This window comes from Schistosoma mansoni, chromosome 1 (genome assembly GCF_000237925.1).
Source record: "Schistosoma mansoni strain Puerto Rico chromosome 1, complete genome".
Lineage (NCBI taxonomy): Eukaryota > Metazoa > Platyhelminthes > Trematoda > Strigeidida > Schistosomatidae > Schistosoma > Schistosoma mansoni.
The window spans coordinates 33975614-33992279 of NC_031495.1; the positions used below are offsets into that span (position 1 = coordinate 33975614).

At 31.0% G+C, this 16666-nt stretch overlaps 1 protein-coding gene across 1 annotated transcript in view; it reads right to left on the minus strand.

Annotated features, from left to right (window-relative positions):
- Nucleotides 1-290: 290 nt before the first annotated feature.
- Smp_142600 (putative capicua protein) overlaps nucleotides 291-16666 on the minus strand; it is a 41417-nt gene continuing 25041 nt past the window's right edge. Inside the window, 8 exon segments of the mRNA XM_018794163.1 lie at nucleotides 291-1129; nucleotides 1777-2098; nucleotides 3884-4005; nucleotides 6290-6447; nucleotides 8993-9291; nucleotides 10570-10706; nucleotides 11566-11816; nucleotides 14512-14641. Coding sequence (XP_018648603.1) covers nucleotides 753-1129; nucleotides 1777-2098; nucleotides 3884-4005; nucleotides 6290-6447; nucleotides 8993-9291; nucleotides 10570-10706; nucleotides 11566-11816; nucleotides 14512-14641 — 1796 coding nt within the window. The 3' untranslated portion in view covers nucleotides 291-752.

The following is a 16666-nucleotide window of genomic DNA, read 5'->3' on the forward strand; positions in this document are numbered from 1 at the left end:
TTGAAATCATGAGTCAATTGAAGCTAGACTACGATTTTAACAATGATATAATTAGTTATTCAGTTCTATTCCTTTAGATCACTAATTATATTCAACTCATAACAGATATCAATATACATATTTTCATAAATAACAATAAAATGAGAAAAATAAAGCTTAGATTAATAAAAAAAACACCCCGGTAGCATATGTATATATATAAATGTAATTAAACAAAGCAGTGTATTATAGGAAATATATATATTTAAGTAATAAAAAGAAAAGAAAAAAAGGCATTTTACGGAGATAATTTAATTGCATCCATTTGAATAAATAAAACTTTGGTATAATAAGCATAAAAAGATTTAAGCTAATTTAAATGGAATAGCATAATATAATAAGAAAACAGAAAAAAAGAGAAATCAAAAAAACAAAACAAACAAAAAAAACGATTCGAAAACAAAAATAGTGAAATATGACCATGATGGGTAATGTTACTAAGTAGTGTGTTTATGCAAAACACAATATTAATATTAGTATATATATGAATAGATATTACGTAATAGAATAAATAAATAAACATCAGAAAATATAAATAAATAAAACATAAAATGACAAATTAAAATCCACTGGAGGTTAATATTAGTCAATAAATTTAATAAATTAATGATTAAAAATGAACCCTATTAAAGAATATATGAAATTGATGAAAAGTTTCATGATGGGAAGATGATAACTAACAATAGATTCAAGTATAAAGAAAATAAGTACTTTTAAACTGCTAACGGACTTGATAAAGATGAATTGGTGCCAGTGTTATTGTTGTTGTGGTTATTGTCATTGCAACATCGATTTGTATATTCATGTAGGCCGTTAGTTGATCTAACAATAGGTATAGAATGTTTTGAAATAGTTCTTAATGAACATTTTATTTTTGTTAATTCGATCTCGTCATCATTATCGTCCTCATCATTGTCAGCATTCTTTTTATCATCTAAACAATCATAATTATCTTTGATGATAGTTTTTTGAAATGGATGAGAATCGGTTTGCATAATTCGTCGACGAATTTCACGTATTTTCAACTGTAAAGCTTGACGACTAGGAAAGTAGCAAGCATAACATTGTTGAAAATGAGTAATCACTGGAACTGAATGTAAAATTTAAATAAAAACAAGAAGAAAGAGATGAGAAGTTTAACTTAGAAAACAATAACACACGAGCACACATGAAGAAATATATATTTCCTAACGCTCGAGATTTAATGTCGAGGATCATTTAAACAAGAATAAGTGTTAAATATTTCTGATTTAGTACTATCGAATTTCATGTGATGCCTATAGAATGTAAAAAATTATGTTAATGAAGAATATATATGAAAACTTTACCTGGTAGACCCAATAACCAGCTGTTTACAAACGGTTTGTAGCTGACATCAATTTGTGATGAAACTCAACTTCAATACAGAAACCGCAGTCGTTAAAACTGACCATTGTTTATGAAAAAAACCCATTATAGTGCTAATGGCCGTACAAAAAACGTATAAGCACTTTTACAATGATATGAAAACAATCATTTTTATTATCGTTTTTTTCTCTTAAGAATTTATCATGTATAATAAATATATATGAGTGAAAACCAACTCTGCGATCCAGGGACATCCAGCTGATGAGTCCCAAATAGGACGAAACTAGAGTTCTGGATTCCACTGCTAGCCACTATTCATCCCTGCTTACAACTATATATGGTTATAATTACATATATACTATACATGTTTCATAAGTATAATTCACGTACTTGATGGAAACAAACCATATTCTTGAAATAATTGTAAAACTAATTTACGACGTATATGTAAAACAGATCTTGACTTATTTCCATTAGCTTCAGACAAATGAGAAAGAGTTATCAATGATGAATTTTCATTTGTTTGATGATGAATAATTTTTGGAGCAATTGGATGATTTTTAGATAAACGACCATATGAAGTTGAATTTGATGAAGAAATGCGTAAAGGTGAATTCAACGAATCGGTAGTCCGTTTAACTTCTTTGATATTTGGAAAGTTTGCACCAAAAAATACATTATCTTCTAAAGATTGATTTGATTTATCCATATTCTGTTAATTTAGTTTAAATAAAACGAAAAAATGAAAATTTTAAAAAGATAGATAGTTGAATTTAATATGATATAATTTTTAGAATTGATAAATGTTATTATTGTGATAGATAGAAAATGCTGGTGAGCGGCCTATGGTCCTCCATGGGGGGAGGTAACATGTGTAAGTAAGTAATTAAGTATTATTGTGAATAGGGAGATAATCGTTTACAACATTTGAAGTGAGAGAAAAAAAGAATTCAAAGTTGATATCAGTCAATCATGAAGAATTTTCTTGAAGTAAATTTGTAGGGTAGGGAATACACCATTTAGTTTACCTACGATTGAAAAGGTATGATATCTATCATTTCAAAATATGCACTGTGTTGTGGTTATGTCACCTTCTTGGCGAATTCAGATTTTGTTTATACGGTAATTTAATAAACAAAACACTATGCCTACAACACTAACAAACAATACGGTGCATTTCCAAAAACAATGCTGAATCGTAAAATGAAGCCATCGCTGATAATGCATTTTATTCATGTCACTAACATCTTTGTGACGAAAGCATTCTGTAGTCCTCATTTTCAGAACTACATATATTAATTTTACTATACTATACGACAGTTTTCGACCAGTCATATATACTGTCACTATTCAACGAAGAGACTATATATATATATATATATATATATATATATATAATTCATCTTACATGGTAATAATAATAATAATAAATGGAATAATACCACGATCATGCGATAAGACGAAGATTATCAGAATTACGTGATATATTTGTGCAATATATTTCGAACAATCTGATCCCATATATACTTGTTATGACATCATATGTGAAAAACAAAAGGTCAATTAGACGAAGACAACGTGAAAACTACTCTGGATAATAGATCAGTATTAGCAGAGTAGGTTAAGAATAAGAATAAATTGTTTTTGAACACATAAAAAAGGCTTCAGTTTTCGTATAGCCAAGGCTTCAACAAATCTCTGTACACGTGTACATATTACCGCACATAAATCGATAGGTACAATGGGATGTGAAACAATCGTTTACATGCTGTTTAGGTTTTTCCTGAAACATAGACCTTGACGTTCCCGTAATGATGAGTTGAGCTGCACAAAATTTCCAACTGTTAGATAATTTAAGTCTTCGTTTCCACATGAGACTTTGAGTTAACTTTGAGTGATAGGATAATATAGACTAGTTTTTCAGGTAACAAACAATTAGTAGGTCCATTCATATTGCTACCTTTCCAGGGATTAATAAACCTCAATGAATAACCATTATTCATCAATGTTTCAGACATTAGCTTTGGGTTTCCCACAATAGTATCACTAGTACAAATACGATTGCTCCTATTGAATAAGCCCTTCATTGATCCTGGTTTGTACTGGATTGGACAGTGGCTATGGAAACTAAGATACTGCACTGTCTATGTCGGCTTTAATATCATCCAGCATGATTTTCACATTGTTTTCTTGGTTATCTTTGTTACCCCTTACCTCTTAATTTGTCTACTTGACCTTTTGTTTTTCTTACATAATGTCTTAACCGATATATGTGATTAGATTGTTCCAAATATATTGCGCAGATATACCACATAATTCTGATAGCCCTCGTCTTCTCATCATATTGCCCAAACTTACCAAAGGGACTAGTTGTTTTAAATGTCAAGATCCTTAAAATAGTTATTACAAATTTTTAAGAATAAAAATTGATCATTATACAACATATAAAATATTTAAAAATAGGATAAAAACAATTGAGTAACCAAAATCTACTTACAAGTCTTTTGGGTGACAAATTTTGATGAATATTTTCTGAATCACTAAGATGAGAACTTGGAGAAGTAAGCGTACATAATTGTTGACTGGTGTCTATACTAAGTGTTGGAGTAACTGAACCAGCTAAGATAAATAAATGTAGAAAAAAGATTGAAAAACAGAATAATACGAACGTTTAAATAAACTAATTGCAAGGAAATTATAGTTTAGTGTTAAATGGTTAAAAGAGATCGGGTAGCAAGTTCTGAACATATATATGTGGGATCCCCGTATATACAACCGATAAAGGGCATATTCTTACCATCCATATAACATTACATATCATGTGTAAGATGTAGATTCACGTAACCTAGTGACTACATTGGAACTTGATCCTTAGAATACGATCACAGTTAAAGACTCCTTAGAAATAACACTGGTCACTAGTCAGTAATTAAACATCGAATTGCACTTTAAATATAGCACATATTCACAGAAGAGGAAGTTTATTATTGATTTAAAAATTTCGCTTCTAAAAAACTAGCACAGATTTTACAGATAAGTGGTTGAGCAAACGAGACTAAATAGAGTAGAATGTCTCAAATGGTATAATCGCTTAACTTGCCATTTTTTGTTTCTGTATAAAAATGGTAAACTTTCAGTAAAATAAAGTACTTGTAAAAGCAAGAAATATATAAGTGAAAAGTTACAAGACGATCAGAATCTAGAGATATCATTCAGTGAATGTATCTTAACTACTGTAACTCATTTACAATTATTTAGGGTCACCAAATATTGCTTCCTTACATTTTAGGGACCAACAACAGAAAAAATGTGCTTATGTAAAGTAATTGGATAGAAGAAAAACAGTCAGTCACTTCTTAAACTAGTGCCATATCCTATTTCAAATTATCTTAGTTTGCTCAACATATAACCAAGCCATCATAAATGCAGCAGATTTACAACTACACAATTTACAATTACATACAGAAATCGACTTCTAACCTTGACATTCTTCACCTTCTACCTTAAGGTATGAATAAAGTCAAATCTAGCGGGCATAAAATCTGACACGCTTGAGGATGTGAAATATGTGGTTAATAAGCTAGTGATAGGCATTTCCAATCTCTATAAGGACGAATTATTAGGACATTTCAATCTTTTCCCCTTATTTTATAGTTAAACGCTACTTGGTATTAACATTTTATGTCTTAAGTAATGATTTTTTTCTATTATGTATTCATATAATAAATTTATTACACACGATTTTTATTCATGAAAAATTCCCTCATAATTGTAATTTTATGTTATGAGTGAGTGTTTAAACGAAAAGATGCCGACTCAGTGTTCTAGTGGTTAAGTGCCCGCGCGAGAGACTGGTAGGTTATGGGTTCGAATCTCACGAGGTGGGACCAAGGATTCGCACTGTTGAGGAGGCCCACAATAGGACAAAACGGCCGTCCAGTGCTTCCAGGTTTTTCATGGTGATCTAGCTTCAATTGACTCATGATCTCAACTATATAATGATTTATATATTGGCAGGTTTTTTATCCTTTTTACTCCCTCTAGGACTGTTCACCTCTGAGACAATCACAAAAAATAATTCAAAAACCAAGATCGAAGAAATTCAGAGTGAGATCTTATTTTCCTCATTGTATAATCAATTTAGTTCATCTACAATTATAATTCATCAATGTTCCATTATTTTATCATGTAAACGCTAGATCCCATTCCATATGATCTTTTTGTAACGATTACTACGTTGATATTCTCAAAACTTTTCATTGTAAATGATATTTCTATAGATAATATTTCTAACTTTACGTGATAGACATGTCATTGTGAATAGATGCTAATTAATTTTAGTTCATATTGGGTATGTTTATTATGGGAAATAATACAGAATGATGTAGTAAACAATTGAATGAGTAATTTCAATTGTTGTTACTGCTCGCATAGAGTTGATAAACAGAAATAAATATGAAATTATTATAGTTTAATTAAATGTTGAATGTAGTAGATAGTTACCTATATTGAAAATTTTTTTTCTCTTTTTTTTAAAAAAGAAAAAAATTGATTGAATCAATTATGGAAACCTTTTATTAGACAAATCTTTATAAGAAAAATGATTAAATCTTTGCATGCAATCAATCAATCATACCAGTGTTTATCTGTTTGTTTTTTTAATTTTAAAACAAAAAAAATATGGACTCGTAAACACACATTTTTATTGATTTAAGCACTTAAATTTCAATAATCAAAGGATCAAAAGTGTTTAAAGGTTAGGATAGTTATCAGTAACCTATACAAAATGAATGTGACAATTATCGTGATCGATTACATGAAACTGTACACACGATTGTAAGATTGTAGAATTACAAGAAAACTTTTATTATTATCTGACTGAAACTTGTTTTTATTAACTTACTCTGAGTAGTTTCTGAGTAAAAACAAGGCCCTGCAGAACGTACAGTTAATTGATCGACAGATGTTGGTGATGACAAGCCTTGTGTATCTGAGACGGTATTAGGGTTAAATTTCGGTAGATAAGAAAATCGACGCCGAAAGTTTATTTGAGCTAAAATACTAATAATAATTGGAAGAAAAACGATGGTTTGTGGACAACTAATAGTAGAATTTTGTCAATCGAAACAATAGTTGATATCATAATGACAAAATAACGTAAAAAAGGTAAGTTTGATATAAGAATGGTAACATGTAATCACATTCATTTAATTGTAGGCGAGTGTATTTCATTTAACTCTGTTTTAAAATAAAAATGTATTAGTTACGATTGATCAGCTGATATGTCTCAAAACTGAACTTAGTGACAGTCAGTTATAAACGGCGATATGAGCTGACACCAATATGTATCAATCTAGTTAGCACAATTTACATAAGGATAGTATGTGAGGAAATTAACAAAGTGAAAATCAAAGGAATAGATATAATAGACTAATTTGGAGTGGAAAAATAAACTAATTAAATGTGACTCTAAAAGAACAAACAAGATCGAATAAGATCAAACTCAGGATTTATGCAATTACTTTACTGAAACTGATTTTAATCTATCAGTTAATATCTCCAACTATTTATAGTTATCAATGACCAGGGATACTAAAGAGGGAAGTTTGCGTCTTTCGTCTAGTTCAGTTCAGCAGTTGGTGACTGCAAGTCTTCGTTTAGTTACCACTTCTTACTTTTTTATGACCTACACATATGCTAGTCAGAATTTGACTTGAAAGGAGATGCTAATAACATTTCACAGCTTTGAAACAATATACAGAGAGCTACTGAACACTCAACTGATTCTTTGGATTGGGAATGAACATTTTATTTGTGCCAATAGTGGCTTACGTTTGAAAATCTAGACCAGCTTTTCTTATTTGTGCTGAGATTTTTTTTAACCAACCAGGGAAAGTTGACGGATACTTCAAACTAGGTGAAATGTCAAAACTTCCGATTACTTTCTCTTTATACTCAATGAGATTGATATCATCAGTCTTGAAGTTCTTAGAGGTGTGAAGGCAGAAGTCAATCCCCGGTTGTGGAAGGATATCTCTAGAAGGACCTGAAAAACGAATTAGGTCATCAATTGTATTGACTACTTGGAAGCGTCACTGCAGGACGCAAGAGATAATTGGTTGAAACCAAACATATAAAGTGTTTCTGTGAGTAGTTTTTAATGTGTTAGGCTTTACTGTGGGCATTGAAAACCCCTGTGGCAAAGAGATGTTTGCCATTTTTAGAGCTAACCCACCCCCTTTCTTATGCGAAGCTTCATTGAGGATTCTGGTTGTTTGAGGGAAACATCTTGCAGTGAACACACCCCAGTGAAGTCAAAAATAAGACTTCACCCTCGGATTACAATTCGGTTACTTATAGTTTAACCTCTCCCCAGCCTATCTGGTTAAGACCTGAAAGAACTAATGTTCAAGACTTAGATATATAATTTTCTTTATCTTCTAAATATAAAGCATAACATTATTATTTCATTTATTTCACTTGTACTATATTCTCTATGTTTGGAATGGATGTTATTGCTTCCAGTTTTATTCATTTCATTTCATCACAATTAACCTCTTATTGTATTTATTTTCAATGATGTCAACCTGAGAAAGTATAGACATTTATCCAAGATCATATTCTTTTGATGACTGACTAACATTAGATGTATTGGTTACATTATATTTTGAGAAAAATTGAATTTGTTTAGTGGAATTTTTATAAATTAATCATTTTGTCATTTCTAGATAAAATAACTATAATTATTGATATTTAATTTCATTGAGCTTGTATTATGTAATAGGACTAAGTGGTCTGGTATGGGTTTTACCGTATCACAATTAGATAAACATACACTTAGTTTATATCCAATTTATAATCAGTAAACAATGTTTGATAAATCATTTGAATTCAAATATTATGAAAATTTATGTCTAAAAAGCAAACAAACAGTTTTGATCAATCTAACAAGACAAAGTATTTTATCTCTTTATTTATTTCTAGCCAATTAATCGATATTATATATATACGTTTCATTGGTTCTCTTGTTCTTGTAAAGGAGATCATAATGGTCACACAAAGTATTCACTTTCCAGACGTACGTTCGAGGATAAACCTGTATGAGTATTTAAAAAGAGATCCAATTCAATCGCACCGACATTGGCATCATTTTGTATTATGTATACAGTCAGAGAACTAATTCGAAAGGGATTTGGGTTTGTGCGCGACTTAGGTTTTCATAGTTTACCATTTCAAGTTTGATCTATATTCAAAAGAGATTGTTCGATAACTTATTTGAAAAGTTGTTATTACCAACTATTTGTTTCATTTTAATCTTCTTCATGTCCACCAAAAGTTTAACTGTCTGGAGCACTTATTTTATAAAATGTTATTTAATATTACATTGAAGACAATTACATATCCAATATTTTAAAAAGTTTAATTATTTTTTGGTATCTTCGATGAATTATACAACACTCGTCTCCCTTTATTGAAGGCTTTAATGTGTAAAAACTAGCAATAAGTACCATTGTAGAGCATCGAAAAATGAGATCATTGAAAGGAACAGTCTATTCGCTGAACCGTCTTCATACACATACAATAGTTATTATTAAAAAAGACTCACTTCTCTGTAGTCTCATCAAATTTCCGTTTAAAACATCGATTAGCTGCATCAGCTGAAAATGGAGCACGAGGTGTACTTTTTTCAATTGATTTATTGGATTGTTCAATATCTTTGTTTATGATACTGTAATTAAACACATCACTTTGTAATTTCAACGGAGGAGGTTTTGATTTAGAAGAAACAGTTTGTTGATGATGAGAATTTTCACTGGTAGATGATTGAAATTTATTGTCACAATTATAAATTACACAATTCTCTTCTTTAAGTGAAACAAGTTGATCGTATGAGTTGTTTATCGGCTGCTTTCAAACATGAAAAAGGATAAAATTACTACTAATACAAATCATATCTTGTTAAAATCAAACAGCGATATCTTGGAAACAGAGTAAGAAATCGAAGTCTGAAGTACCGACTAGAAACATCACGAATAATCTGATCAAGTAATTACTAATCTAGGTATTGTTTGAGAAAAATGCAGAAGTATTAGTAAACTCAATCAAAATGATAAGGATCGATCATTCCATTGTAGACCTGGGTTAAGGTGGCCACTGTGATTTAATTGATGGCATTCTGTCTAACAGATAATACTTTAGCATAATCTCACAGTCCGTTAAGTCTGTTAGTGTCTACTTATATACATACAGGTATCTCGAAAATATTGATACTCACTACAAATCAGTATTTCTTGTAACACTTGTTAATAATCGGTAGAATTTGTTTGGATGCTATAATTATCTTCTGAAATTTCTTCAAAATCAGTAGCAACTGAATAAAACGAGATTGACCTCTCATAAGCTATAGGATTCCATAATCTTTGAAACGAAATTAAAATGAATCTTGTCTTTCATTTATTTATTATTTATTTAAACACATAAATATTGGTACAAGGAAGCACCAGATAAATAAGCGCCGCACAAATCTCATTTGATTTGTGTGAGAGCTGTGATACTGCCCAGGTGCCCGAACTGAAGCAGGTGGTTTTCTTAGGGGGGCCACACCCAGAGCCTTTGACCCAAAGGTCTAGTCCACAAGGCAGTGGAGCATCTTAAGGAGATGCAGTCCCATGGTAGCCGGTGACCATTTGTTCCCATTTGTTCCTTCAGGATACTGGAGTCCATGTGCACCATTGGTTTGGAATCAGGGTTTCCAAACTCCCCTAGGTGAACTCGCCGTGCCCACCAACCAGGTTAAAGCGCCGGACATTCGCTTTTTGTCCTCTCAATTTCGTAAACAACACCCCCGCCACGAGAAGGCAGTGAGTAGGACTTCCCTGGCAGAGGCTATATATTCGCGTGGCCGTGAGAGAGCATTTCAAGAGGGAGAGCGGACTCTCCCCACTCTCGGCCGTATCAGGGCATTTGGGGACTGTCTTTCATTTAATACTACGGTTGCCATTATCTTACTAAGGTTACAAAAAGAAACTATCAACATGTAGAGTTAAAATAAACAAGCTTGAAATATATTACTTATCAAATTATTCTATGACAATAAGTCAGTCAATTTGCAAATAATTTTAACAGTTGTAAATAAAAATTAACAACGTAGAATAATTGACAATGAATATTGATCAAACTTACAACTGTAGAATTCTCTTGGTTAGATATATGAGTATCAATATTATTTCCTAAAGAAATTTCATTGAAATATTTTAAGGTTTCATAAGTATTTTCTATAGATTGTTGATTGATTTCAAGTAAAGAGGAGTTCTTCAATTCTAAAATAGAATAAAAAGTAATAGAGATTAGATATAATTGCAACCATAGATAATTACACGTTATAATCCAAGTTAGCACATATCGAAAGCAAAAGTTAGGGAATAAGTAAGGTGATACACTGCTCCAGTAGACTTTAGATCTCTTTCCTAATAGTTGTAATCTGTTTAGTTCTGTACCTAAGAGCGAAACCATAAGTTATTTAGTGCGAAAATATCGATTATAGTTAAAAAACAACTCAGTGACGTCTTCTCATTCATAATCCAATTGTAAAATGTGGTTAATGCAAACAGACAATAAAATATTACATGTTTTTGTCAGTCGATCAAATCGAACCGTCAATAGAGCAGTAGAGCCTAGTGAAAGATCAGGGATCAAGCCAGCTAAATCGTTTCAGACAAACAAAACAACGATAAAGATGTGCTGATCGAGATGCTACACTTATTCGTGTATAATATTAACTGTTATTCTTAATTAGAAGGAAGGGATAACAGAGCGTTGTATGAGAACTGACCACGGAATTATAAAGTAACAACTGATCCATCCTAGAAAAAAGCATAGGAACGATCGATCATTACAAACTTGAAATGATAGATGAAACAAACGATTTTTTTAAGAATCTAAATGAAAATATTCGAAATTTTATGATTCCCCCACCCACTTTTGATCTCTTCTTTCATTCGTTTTTCTTGATAAGCATCAACGAAAGATACAAATTAAATGCAGTTTTAAATCAAGAAAATCTAGAAACTTCTGACAGCTCTATATCACTGGATATTAACACTGTACAAACGAAGTGAACAGTACAAGTAAATTATATTTCATAGAATGAAGAAAAATATAAATATATACATAACATACCTGTAGATGAACAGTTGGACGATAAAGACGATGACGATAATGATGTCGACAACAACGTTGGCTTAATATTAATTGATAGTGGACACAGAAGAGGATTTTCTGCCACCTCAATTAGTAATGTATTGGGATGAACCGCAACTTGTGGTAGTGTAAATACAGAATGAGATAGATCTGTAATTGAATTGAATTTGTTGCTATCGCTTAATGATTGGTTTTGTAGACGATTATTAGAGTTTTCAAAAGTACCAGAACTGAGAACGTAATGTTTGTTTGTTTATCAAAGAAAAGACAATAATATAACAAAAAATTAATCTCTTTCGATTTTTAAATGAATTTGTTTTCTTCAGTGTTGAATAAAAATTAAATACAAAATATCCTGATTAATGACTATCATAAATGAAGGAAAACATCTCTATAGTATATGTCAACTAGACGAAATAACTCAAATATGGAACAAATATAGGAAAGGGAGTAAATCATTTCAAGAACTTTAATTTAATATTCAACATTAGGTTATTTATACGAAAATCAATGGTTTATGCCTATACAATGATATAAGTTGTAATTTATCATCTTATCTACCTATTTATTTTAGATACTTATTTGCAGTCTGTAATGAGGTTGGTGAAATACAATAAACTGATTCTATTCTGCTAAATGATTTTTGAGATTTATATTAGCATTTGTAAAAAGAACAAATAGTAAGAAATTGCACTGGTGTAGTTGTACAAGACATATTAGAAATGATGAATCTAAGTATCTGGCCTAATAGATAGAAGTTCTATATCTCATAAACAAATGCATAGATTCAATGAATATGCTAAATAGGGATTATGTATAATGCGGCACAAAAATCAACTTTTCTGCCTAGACATTTTTTTAAAAAAGGTATACATACAGAAAGGCATTATATAAAAGGTATGTGAATATTCATATCAACAAAAAAACGGACAATGGAAATAAGATAATTTAACAAAATTTCTATAACTGATATTAAGATAGAGAATGAGTTTATCTTTGCTACTAAAACAGACTTTTAGCGATAAAACCTGAAGTTTTCAACCATTATTGATCTTGACTGAAATATGAACCTGAACTAGTCTCTAATTCTTTACAATGTCAGTAGACAACCAACTAATTTTCATGAACTGGTTTTATACATTAAACTAGTCATATTATTTATAGTTGTATGAGTTTAAAATTTGTTACTTGAAAGTATTACATACTCTCTAATTGATCGATTGTTTTATATCTTTAGGGAACAGCAGTTGAATGGAAAAAAAGGTTATTGGTAGGATTTACTATTGACAAATTAAAATTTTTGTGTGAAAACAGCCGTCCAGTGCTGCTAGGTTTTCCATGGTGGTCTACCTTCAATTGACTCATGATCTCAACTATTGAAAAAAAAGTTTTCCCAAAAATCGCATGATATGTGATATGTGTATCAGTTGATTAAAAGGAAGAGGGGTGAAATGAATAGACAAAGACATAGTAAACAAGTGAATGTAAACAAAGAGAAAAATAGTATTAAACTTAAAATATTGACTAACACTGAAATTAAAAATAATGTCAGTTGGAGACAATGAAATTATTATATTTAGACAAAACAATCAGAATTTAAATGTAAATATCCAATCATTATGACAATATGGAAATCCCTAGATGGTAAGTAAGATTTATCAAATATTAACAACAAAATCGAATAATTGGTTGACAGGTAGGTAAAGAGAAGGGGAGAAAATGAAATTGTCATTACAATAGCCCTAGAGAAAGTTAAAGTGACTACATGTATACTCTGTGATTGTTTATATTGACTTCATTAAGGATGAAAAGAATACTTACTTGTTAGTAATATTAAGATTGATAAAAACGAATCAATAAATTCGCTTAAATGAAGTTAAGAGTGGAATAGACTCAAACAACCAATACAGGCAAAGTAGATTATTGGAAATTTTATTGTAAACAAGATCCCCAACAACTTACATTTAACACAGTTGGATTCTGACCGGCTCAGTGGTCTAGAGGTTAAGCGTTCGGGCGAGACCAAAGTTTTGGGTTCGAGTCACATGTGTGTGACCGTGGATGAGCACTGCTCTAGAGTCCCATATTAGGATGAAACAAAGATCCAGTACTTCCAGATTTTCAATGGAGGTCTGACATCGATCAGTTCATGATTTCATTGAAGCTTACATTTAAACTAACAGATTGGATATTTTACATGGCTTGATCTATCCGTAAATTATTTTTGTTGATTTAGAGAATAATATAGTAGATAACTGTCGATCATAATTTTTTTAGTTTTCATCAAGCCTACTGTATAATCCATTTAGTATTGTTTGTTTGAATCTTCCCATCGATGTTTTAGGACTGCAACTGGTCAGTCTCTAATTGGCATATGTGCATACTGTGCGTATTGCCTCGATATAGCCTTAATTCACAAGCATGTATAATCACTTATCATGCATTATGAGGTCATTATCGTTTTTGAGCAGTACGTTTTCACATATTCATTCATAAGAAATGGATCAATTATTTAGTTGCAGAGGATGCACACATAAATATAATAATAACAATAATAATAATAATAAAATCTGGAGTTAATTCTAATGGTAAAAATGGTGATATTATTACGTTGAATTCGCTGATTTTTTCTTCAGGCACTATTATTGCACAATTATAAATATATCCTGAAAGTGGGTAATTCTACATTGGTTTTCGGGAGAACCAGGTTTCTATACGACCTGAACAGCACAGCCCAATCCTGTAGCACAACTAAACAAGTACTACAACTCTTGATGAACCAATACATTGTATAAACCAAATAATGGTACTATTTTGTTTCTTATTTTACAGAACATCAGTAAATCATATATAAATTGGGTTCACCATTAAAAAGAAAAGTTATAGTACTCATCATCTTATGTAATAAACATAATGGTAGCTTACTTTGATGGGTGTTCAGTAACTGATTGACTAATTGAATTACATGTAGAAGTATTTACATTAGAATCTACTAAAAGATTTTTCATTGAATTATCCAGTGGGATTGATTCTTGATCAGGAGTTACTGTCGTATCTGTATGAGATCCAAAAGTTGATAAGGACGGATAATTTGTGTTTATTCAAACGAATACATAAATTCAATGGGAGTTGAACAAAGAAACATAAATTACCATATATATATATATATATATATATATATATATATATATATATATATAATTAACTAATGAGTTATATAAAATTTACCAAAGGATAAAAGCTAAAATTTCAATAACTCGCTTATTATAATGAGAATTTTCGACAAAATAGGGAAATAAAACTTACCCACAGCTTACTAACTCTACTATTCTGGGATAACTCTACTATTCTGGGATATGAACTAACAATTTCATCTCTGTGCTGATAGGGTACGGAAACTTGAACCGATGTACGTACTTACTAGGTTCTACGTTGTGGTTGATTGATTGACAGGTTATAGAAATACTACACTACCACAAAAAGTATGGAATACCGAAGTTATTTCTGCATGGTTTCACATATATCATTTGTTTTCCCTTGGAATTTATGCTCTCAAAATTCACTGATCCTTCCTCTTTCTGGAACTTCAGTTAGTGCAAGGGGTAAGGAATAATATAAATAGGTAACATGGCGTACTTAAATCATTTTTAGTTCGCACAGTCCCATTGAATCAGACTACTTATAAGAGACTTTTCACTGAGATCTAGTCGATAAGCTCTCGTCCTACTTTTAAACTGAACATCATATGTACAACTGGTAAACCACAGGTAATAGTCGTCAAAGCTACAAATATCTGAGAAGTGAACAGTATGGATTTATCTTAGTAGATAGGTAAGGCCAACTGAATAAGTATTCTATGGTCGTGTATGAGAATTTAATAGACGCAGGATATGTAAATCCATAGGATTTCAAGGTTTCAACCAATGACACATGTATATTACTCAATATAAAGGTGTAAATGCTGTTACCTTTAGGGAGTAGTTTGAAACATTTCAAGAGATTTCATACGATCGAACTACTAATAGGAGCTACATAGTCATGAGAGATTAAAAATCTCGTGAAAAATTTGATTATCAGGAAACGACTCTAAAAAATGACGAGAAGAGAATTTGTAACGAGTAAGATGTAGTTATATATCTTTAGACGTGGTCGCAGAATTCAGAAGACAATCCACTGGAGATCGGCTATAAATGCATTGTTCTTAAATAACTGCTTTGAGTATAGGGGTTATCGCTTCTATAAGTTTCCATAATTTATCACTGGAATTAAAATTGCAAACGCCTAAACCCAGGATTACATAAACTAGTATTTGTCTTCCTATAAAATGTAGCTTATTAATGAACTACTTCATATTTGACTCTAAATAACTGTCTTTGTGCCACTTCCAGTTATTTTCAACAATAGTGTTTTAAAATATGGCAGCCTAAAACAATGTTACATTGTACATAATAACTCAATGAGATATTATCTCTGTTTTGAGTAATGTAATTGTTGATCTGAGGCTAGAGTTCATCATTGAGACGTGTTAGCAAATGATTAGAGACAATTAATATTATAATTGAAATTTTAGAGCAAAATCATACTGATTCCTATGACTGCATAACATTTATTAATATTCATGTAACCAGGGGGGATAGATATATTTCTCAAGAATTCAGTCATTATAAAACGGCCATTTAGCAAGACAAATTTATTACAAACCAGTAAAAATAATGGAATAAAAATGTTTTTCTATAATGAACCGATTACCGCAGGTAAACCCGATGTTTAATTAAAAGAAAACAACTTTTCCAAAGGCTTCTATGAACCAGAAAGACTGCTTTAGTCGTATATATACACATATATGTTCGAGGAAGTAAACGTAAATTGGTAAACTAGACAAAGTATTGTGGTGTGGTCTACTTATATCCATACAAGTAGTATATGGTGTTGGTCAGACATAGAATATATTTTGGCAGAAGACCGACGAGGGAAGAACTAAAATGAAGCGCAACCGGTAGGAAAATGCACGAACAATGGAATTAGAGAAGAAACAGTGAAGACTGAGACTATCGGTTGTTAATTTGCAAATTAACTGTCC